General features: G+C 51.7%; 2 protein-coding genes across 2 annotated transcripts in view; both read right to left on the bottom strand.

The window, feature by feature from the left end:
• Positions 1-161: 161 nt before the first annotated feature.
• acsl2 (acyl-CoA synthetase long chain family member 2) lies at positions 162-5,139 on the bottom strand. Its single transcript, XM_068761023.1, is given in 21 exon segments — positions 162-491; positions 567-638; positions 708-809; positions 884-1,027; positions 1,108-1,224; positions 1,472-1,560; positions 1,640-1,808; positions 2,424-2,558; positions 2,649-2,783; positions 2,855-2,932; positions 3,160-3,233; positions 3,352-3,403; positions 3,571-3,603; positions 3,734-3,912; positions 4,084-4,183; positions 4,367-4,446; positions 4,449-4,474; positions 4,566-4,623; positions 4,727-4,841; positions 4,911-4,947; positions 4,949-5,139. Coding segments are annotated over 21 exon segments (2,127 nt in total). The 3' UTR covers positions 162-350.
• A 1,641-nt stretch (positions 5,140-6,780) lies between these two features.
• prkg1l (protein kinase cGMP-dependent 1, like) overlaps positions 6,781-8,640 on the bottom strand; it is a 7,113-nt gene continuing 5,253 nt past the window's right edge. Inside the window, exons 16-18 of the mRNA XM_068760752.1 lie at positions 6,963-6,981; positions 6,836-6,888; positions 6,781-6,787 (exon numbers count right to left, since the gene is read on the bottom strand). Coding sequence (XP_068616853.1) covers positions 6,781-6,787; positions 6,836-6,888; positions 6,963-6,981 — 79 coding nt within the window. The remainder of the gene's footprint in view (positions 6,788-6,835; positions 6,889-6,962; positions 6,982-8,640) is intronic.

The raw sequence follows: 8,640 nt of genomic DNA, 5'->3' as shown, positions 1-8,640 counted from the left end.
AAAACATTAAACGTGGTTAAAAAGTCCGACAGCCATTGAACACAACCCTACAGCCAAGTGTCCCTTTTAATACCGTGTGCGGGTGACGATGGCGCGTCCCGCAGCGCTCAAGTAAACGGATTCTTCCCTCTACGCCTAAATGACCGTTTGTCATTAACCCTTTCAGCGCAGAATTAGCGAGTCTCATACATTAAACATGTCAAAGAGGCGTACGTGGATTTAAACTTCGTCGAAGTAAAATACAAATAGTCCAAAAATATATCCTGTAGCATTTTTTGCTAAAAGGCACCGCTGGATGTTCCTCTTCCCATTTCTCCCAGTTCTGAACGCCTGGATTAATGGCGTCCTGTTCAAAAGGCCGTCTTGCTGTACATGCTGGTTATTTGATCCTGAAAGACTCGCCGGATGTCGGCGCGTCTGCTCTTCAGCGTGGGGGTGAGGAGGCCGTTGGTGATGCTAAACATCTCCGGGTGCAAGTGAAGGTCCTTCACCTGAAAGGAGAGATGGGGGGGGGGGTGTCAGGGTTAGGAGGCTCGCAAATGTGAACCAAAACAGAAACTCCTCACTTGTTCAAACGACTTGAGCCCTGCGTCCTTCCCCACGGATTTCATGTCCTCCAGCACGGCCTCCTTCACGTCCTGTGGGGACCACATGTCTCAGGATCGCGTTTCCAGTAAAGGTTTGAAACGGGGGGGGTTATTACTCACGGGATTCTGGCACAGCTCTTCATGGGATCCAACGATCCCTCGCTCTTTAGCCCAATCAACGAACACCTCGGGGTCGGGTACGACTATGCCGATGAGGAAAGACTGGGAGAAGTGAAACGTTAACCGCACGCCATGGGAGACGCTTTGAATCTAATCGAACATGCGGTTTAGCGTACCTGTAAACCGTCTCCGTGCACGAACACCTGCAGCACCGGGATGCTCCGCAGGTAGACGTTTTCTATCTTCTCCGGAGCGATGTACTCGCCCTGCGACAGCTTGAAGATGTGCTTCTTCCTGTCGATGATGCGCAGCGTCCCATTCTGATGGAAGGAAGTACGGTCGCTCACTTACAGGAGGACTAAAAGACGGAGACAGATCAGTGGACGGCGAGGAATGGTACCGGAAGCCACTGGCCCACGTCGCCACTGTGCAGCCAGCCGTCCTCGTCCAGGGCCTCCGACGTCTTCTCCGGGTCCCTCAGGTAACCTCTGAACACACTGGGGCCGCGAATGCAGATCTAAAAAAAGGAGATGATGACATCACCAATGTCTCTGGGACATCGTTTGTGGGTTTCAGAGTTCTGTATTTAAGATTAGAAACAAGAGTTTCATCTACCGTTACTCATCCGAACCAAAAATGCTTCAGTATTTGAAATATTAGAAGATATATTATGTCTAGGTTTTAAAATGTAATATCGATACATGCTTGAAGAATATGGAAAAAGATCTTAGTCTTTAAAAGAGCTTATCTGAAGGCAAGCTCACTTCTCCGTCTCCATTCTTAGCATAGTACTTCATGTCAGGGATGTCGACCAGCTTCACCATAGTACAGGGCAGGGGGGCCCCAACGTGACCTGATGAAAACAAGTCCGCACGCGGCTGTTAGACGACGGCAATGCAAGGAAGACGGCCTGGAATCGGGCGGCGTGGTACCTGCGGTCCAATCTCCCGGCATCGAGAAGGTGCAGCCCGCGGTGCATTCGGTCTGACCGTAGCCCTCGAAGATCAGACACCCCAGGGTGGCTCTGAGGAAGGACAGCACCGTGGGGGAGATGGGCGCCGAAGCAGTCAGGACAAACCGCAGGTTGCCTCCTAAGCTGGCCTGAGACACAAGGTACGCACACAATAATACGCTTCTTCAAATGTTTCTCTTTCTCCTGCAGAAAGTCCCCAAAGTCTTCCTCCTAACGACTCTCCAAAGGCCAGAGAATAACTTCTTAACATCACGGGGAATTTCGGAGAGAAAAAAATCAAGACTTTTCTCAGAATTTCCTCCGGAGAAGCGATTCCTTGAAGAAAGCAGCATTTTGGTCGTAACTCAGAGGGTCTCCCGGTGAGAGCGTTAACTCCAGCTTGGGTTGTAAATCTTCCTGTATGACCTGTCGTGTGTTTTAGCGGCGGCTTTAGCGGAGGCTCAGTGTAAGACGGGTGGTAAAAGCATGGCGTGCTGGATTTTCCCATCTGACCACACCAAGTCGCTGCTTCTCCGAAACATTCCCGCAGGACCGGCACGCTCCTCGGAATTCAGATTTGGAAATTGGTTATTATTTCTCAGGCTTTTGGCTAAAACGTTCAAATTTCAGAAACGCCAGACTTTACTAGCCATCTCTCAAAACGACCAAACGAATGCGGCCGATCGCGTGAACCTCTTCCGGGTCTTTCCTTTCCTTTCTTTGCCGCGGTAACTGATCCAGGTTGAAGCGGAACAGGAGCTGACCTGGATCCTGTTGAACACCAGTTTGTCCCACAGGCTGTTGTTGCGCACGACGCCGCTGCTCAGCTCCGCCTGCTTCCTCCTCACGGCGTAGTGAAGCAAAGCCCGGCGCAAAGGAGAGTTCACAGAACCCAGGATCTGTGCAGGAAATGCACAAAAACACGCTTAAGTCTGGAAGGACGGCATCGCTGCCGCGGCAACCGGCGCGATTCGCTCCGTTTTAAAGACCTTGTCGTAGATGCGGTTGAGTAAACGAGGAACAACGGGAAAGAAGGTGGGTTTGAGGGTCTTTATGTCATCGGTCAGGAGCGAGACGTCGCCCTGGTAGAAGCCCACTCGGGCCCCGTGGCAGAACATGGACACCTGTGGCACAAACGGGCTTTCATTTAGGGCTTTAAAGCCTAAAAGAGAAGTCCGAGAAGAGGATAGTCTACCTCAATCATCCTCTCGAACATGTGGGCAAGCGGCAGGTAAGAGATGGACACGTCTTCCTCTCGGATCACAAACGAACCCTGGGAGGAAACGGAGAGTGAAAATGAGCATCTCTCGGGTTAGACAGCAGAAGCTTTACACGGGGGTGGGGGGGGGGGATTAGATAAAGTGGCCACGCAGCGACAGGGGCAATCGAACAGCGTATTAATCATAGCATTAGGCGCAGCAGGGAGAGGGGCAGATGGGAAGTGATGCTAAGCTCCGAGGCTGTTCTCAATTACACGAGGAGGCGGAAGTGTAGACGGACCTCCAGGATCTTAATGACAGAGGAAGTGTTGGAGGCGATGTTGCCGTGGGTGATCATGGCTCCCTTGGGCTTCCCTGGATAAATAAACAAGACATTAGTGCAGTGCCCGGCGCAGCAAAGGGAAACTACAGCAGTGGCATAAAGGGAGGTCGTTAGTGGGCGCTGGAGGACACAGATTAAATCAGACGGTACCTGTGGTTCCGCTGGTGAAGCAAACCACGGCCAGATCCTGGGGCTGGGGGGGCTGCAGCGATGAAAAATGAGAACAAGACATCAAGCTTCCTCCGGTTTTAATTAAAGCCATGTTAACGAGTGAGTGTTAATGATCTCTTATGGGACGCGAGCAGCTATACAACTGTCATCCGAGCACTTAGAGGGGGATCAGCTGTTTACCGGTGCCAGTCGACTCACCACAGGATCTTTGAGGTTCTGCCTTCCCAGCTCCTAAGATGTGGACAGAGAGGAGTCGTGCATGACAATTTACACATCAGCGTCGATGACTAAATTAAAGAGGGGGGGGGGGGCTCTTAAACAAGCCAGCATTAGAGGGATTCGGTACTTCCACCCTGCTCACCATGAGCTGCTCCAGTTTCAAAACCTCCACCCCGCAGCGCCTCGCCCTCTCCACGAAGGCGGCGCCGAAGTCGGCGAAGAGGACGAGGCAGGAGAGCCTCAGCGTGGCGCTCCTCTCCTTGATCTCCAGCAAAGACGCCGCCTTCTCCTCCCGGTCGCAGAGAACCAGCGAGATCTCCGCTGAGGAAAGGAGACGCGGCCGTACGCGATAATTAATGCTGCTTATGAATGAATGAATGTTAAAAAGCACTTTAAAATTCATTCATATAACACGTTTTGTTTGTTTTGCAGTCTGCGGTTGTTGTTGTTGTTTTTAACCACGTCTTCTTTTCTTCATGCATGTTTTCTCACCCAGATTGAGGATGTGCTCCATGGCCTCCACCCCCAGAGTGTCATACAGAGGCACCACCGCCATGGAGTAGGTGTAGCAGGCCAGCTCTGCAATGACCCACTGCCGCCAGCAGGGGGAGACAAAGCCACACCGTTAGCTCGCTTCATATTTAGTTTACTTCCATACAGCTTTACGTCTGCCGAGGAGGTGATGTCATCAGCTAAATGTCACAAACATTTGTTGAGCGTTCAGATTGGGGTCAAAATTTTGGTGTAAATCGTAATTTATTGCGAGTTCACGCACCTCTGGTCTGTTTTGTGCAAATATCCCGACAAACTGATCTGGGTTCGGCCGGCAGCCTTTAGCCAGCAGCCCGGACCCAGGATCTGAGCCCTCTCTGCCACCTGGGGAGGCAGAGACGCAGCAAAGGGTCGCAAAGAGTGACAGAGGACACAAACGTCCCGATGACTGGAGGGCTGAACGGGAGACGCCAGACCTCAGTTAGGGGATCCACTCGTAGGGCTGGCCCGGCTTTCTGGAGCCGAGGCACGGGCCGCTTCCTGAGGAACAGAAGGTGCATCAATACAACCCGGAAAGCATTCTCTGATTGTCCTGTTCTCATTAGACAAATATAAAATGTGCGAGTAACCCGTCGCCTCCCACCTGCGATCCTCAGGCCTCTCTGGAACATGTCGTACGCCGTCCTGGTGTCGTCGTAGTAGAACTCCAGCAGCGAGTCGTCTGGAAGAAGAGCCGACCGCCTGCAGCTGGGATCTCCCTGCAGCAGAAGAAACGCTCTGAATATGAAGCCGATCACACGAGTCTCTCAGCGCCGCCGTCGACTCACGTTCACTGCCACGGACTGGGCCTGGAGGTCACAGGGGGCGCATGGGGCGAGGACGGGTCACCAGCCAGTACGCAGTGAAGGAGGCCAGCGCTCCCAAGCCCAGCAGAGAGGAGGGAGACAGCGAGAGGGAGGAAGGCAGAGACGGGACGAGGCTCCAGAGGTACTCCAATTCAGAGCCTTTCAGTCCGGCGCTGGAGCGAAGTGACCGTAGCCACTCCGGGACAGGCATCGCTGAGGGCAGGAAGAGAGACACCCATTAAACAGAGGAGAGGTTCAAACGGCGCACTTGTGTCACACATATAGCGGTGCGCTTCCGGTCCTGCAGGGGGCGCCACAGCAGAGCAAGCAGCCTGCATTTAAAACGTTCAGAAACAATAAATATCCACCCAATCATCTTCTGCAGGGGGCGGAGCCTATCCCAGCTGCCACTGGGTGAGGTCACCAGTTCATATTTATTATTGATTAACTAGCAATCATAGGAAACCCGATATCAATCAATAACGTTGCTGTAACGCAGCATCAATTGACGAGAAACCGTCAAATCTAGATTCTTCTGCTGCGTCTGGATCGGTACTGAACCCACACACACTCAGAACCAACTGCCTTTAAACTCCACAGATTCTGGGAACTTGTCAAAACTCGTCTCCTTCACGTGTCACCTTTACCAGCGAGGAAGAGGAGGAGGAGGAAGAGGAGGTCTGACAGCTTCGCTTCTTCCGACGCCACGCCTGAAGGTTCGTGTCATTCTCGCACCTAAAAGGCTTCAGCTGGTATTTCTGACTTTATCAGATGATGTTTTGCTTTCTGAGGAGCTGTGAAACACATTTGTGCAACTCCTTTTCCCATCAATGCACCTGTCGGCGGGTTTAGATGTGTAAAATCGGTTTCTGTCAACGTCTTCCTGTGACACACACATCACAAGCGGCGACAGGAAAAACCAAACAGCTTCCAGACGAGATGAATTTAAGAATCCCGTTCATCCGGTGTTTAACGGCCACGATGACGTCGCTTTACTCGGGTCTCTGGTGCCAAATCATGTGATATAATACGTAATATGTGCACGAAGGCGGATCAATCCGTAGATGTTCACACGGGAGGAATCTGAATCTGCATGATCAAAAAAAAAAGTCAGAGAGAACATTCTGGTTTAGAAGCTGCGCGGCGAGCAACAGGCCGGACCTGGCGCTGAAGAAAGGAGCAAAGAAAGGGCCTGAGTTTCTGTATTGTATACAGGGGGGGGGGGGGGGCAGGAAGCAATACTGATTTGGCTGGATGGCACCATGGCAGCGAGGTTACTCGCAGTCATGCTGTATCATCCTGGGATTCAGCAGACAGAGATCCGGGACGGGTACAGTGGGGGGGGGGGGGCATTGTTCACATCGCAACGTGAGAACCGCAAATAACCTCAAAACAAACGTTCAAAAGACAAGAAGTTCTCCCGGAAACCTCCCAACGCCAGGAGGAGAATTCAATCCCAGTGAATAAAGCTCATTCAATCCCCTCCTCGACCCCCCCCCCCCCCCCCAACCTCTCACCCACTTTCTCCCCAGTGCCCAATAGGAAGAGGGAGAAACAAATGACACCACACCCCTCCCTCCTCTTTACCCGGGCTGCACGACCTCCCGTCCCTTCCTGGGCGAAGCGATGCCAGGCTCCCCCCCCCCCCCCCCCCGGAGGACGCGTCGTCTCCTTCCAGCTTCCATTAATCGGAATTAAAACAATTCAAGTCGCCGCCGTGGAGATCAGTGGCTAAACGAACGCGAACACAAAGAGATGCCACCGTGCCCCGCCCCCCCCCCCCCCCCCCCCACCTCCCATTCATCATGGCTATTGTCAAGGCCAAGACGGGGACCAATGTGCTGCAAAGCTCTTACTGCCTGCAAGACAAAGGAATGGGACACACATGTGAAAACAACCTGATGCACCTGAGCAGCCCGTACACGCCTCCACCTGCAGCCGATTGGGTGGCGGAGTAGGCCTGATGACATCATCCGAATGTCGCCAGAGGTTGAAAAGCCCTTAAGGGTTAATCGCGTTTGATCCAGGGAATACCGATGTAAAAGGAGGACTCCTGCTGACAGGGAGCGACGCTCCGGGTGACAGAACAAGACGACGGGACGGAATCCAGAGACCAGAAACACCGGAAGTGGATTTCTGTCGCTTACTTTACGTCGGATATTCCAGATCAGATTCGGAAGCTGCGGGATTAAAAAAATACATCTTTAAACTTTCCATTCGACATATTGAAGCAGAAGTTTCTTTTTCTTTCTTTTCATCGCCAGGAGAAACGGTCGACCTTCTGGCTTCACATTTATGAATGTTGTTTCCTCTTAATTTAACTTTGCTAATATTTATTGGCAGAATTTAATTATTTTCTTCACTGCAGGCACATTTTCTGTCCCTGAACTGAACGAGGAGCGATAAGAGTCTCTGTACAGTAGCCCCCAAAGCTGATGATGGGGGGGCCACGCTGGGGAATGCTCCCCTCCCCTCCCCTGACCCAGATAACCGTAGGAGGTGACACACGAGGAGGAGGAGGAGGAGGAAGGAGAGGAAACGGCCTTTTGCAACCAACCCAGCAGCAGCAATGCACTCTGACCAGAGTAGTGAATGGTGTAATGGAGGGAGGATGAGGAGATGAAGAGGAGAGGGGCAGGAGGGAGGATGAAGAGGATGAGGAGGAGAGGACCGGGAGGGAGGAAGGACACGGGGGCCGGCCGAAGCAGAGTCCAGGAAGGAGCAGGAGAGAATGAAAAGCATTAAGTCGGAAAGGCTGGGGCGTTGAGCACAGGTGTAGGGAAAAGGGCGGAGCCACTGAAGAACGCCCACCTTCATCCTGGGGGGGGGGCTCAGCCAGGTCTCCTGTAAACCTGCGATGAAGACGCGCGAAAGAACCGAGAAAGGACAGAGTTGAGAAGAACTTTCACCATCGTCATCATCAGGATGACTCGATCACAAGAAGGTCCAGTAACTATTGATCAACTGGGGGGGGGGGGGGGGGGGGGGACGGTACTTTAACTGTGTTTTTATTACCATAAGCCAAATACATAAAATACATTTATATTATGGTGGATCTTTTTTTCTTTAGATTCTGCCGACAGTGAAAAGTTGTTAAACAAAAACAACAGAAAGAATCTGCTTTCGAATCCGGAGCAGCCTTAAAACCCAAGAATCCCGATTCCAGCTGTGGGTGCAAAACACAACAAACAAACAAACAAAGTGCATGAGATGCACAGCGATGGGGGGGGGGGGGGGGCGGGGTTCCGCTAGAAAAAACTAAACGAGGTGAGATCAATGGTGAGATCAAAGGGTTCCAGGTTCTCACAGAACCGAACAACTCGCGGCCGCGAGATCTGGAGGATCAACCGGCTGCGGGGAAACCTCTCCAAGTTTCAGACGCGAATCCTCCTCGTCAGGATTAACAGAAGAAAGAAGAAAGAAAGAAGAAGAAAGAAAGAAAGAAAGAAAGAAAGAAAGAAAGAAGCAGCAGCAGGCCGGTCTTACCGAACTCAGCCGGCCCAGCGATGTCTTCTTAATTTGGGCTCCAGAGTTCAGATCCCTGGAAATCTGGACGCGCGTCATTTAAAGATCACCAATATCCTGTTTGCACCTTCAAAATAAAAGCGCGAATGAAGCGCAGAAGATTTTTAATCACTAAACGTTTTTATTAATATTATTATTTTATGCGCTCTACATCTATGTGTAGGACAGGCTCTGTGAATATTTTCAC

The sequence above is a fragment of the Brachionichthys hirsutus genome, chromosome 4, assembly GCF_040956055.1.
Source record: "Brachionichthys hirsutus isolate HB-005 chromosome 4, CSIRO-AGI_Bhir_v1, whole genome shotgun sequence".
NCBI lineage: Eukaryota > Metazoa > Chordata > Actinopteri > Lophiiformes > Brachionichthyidae > Brachionichthys > Brachionichthys hirsutus.
Note: the sequence above shows the minus strand (reverse complement) of the source record. Positions and strands in the feature narration are given on the sequence as shown.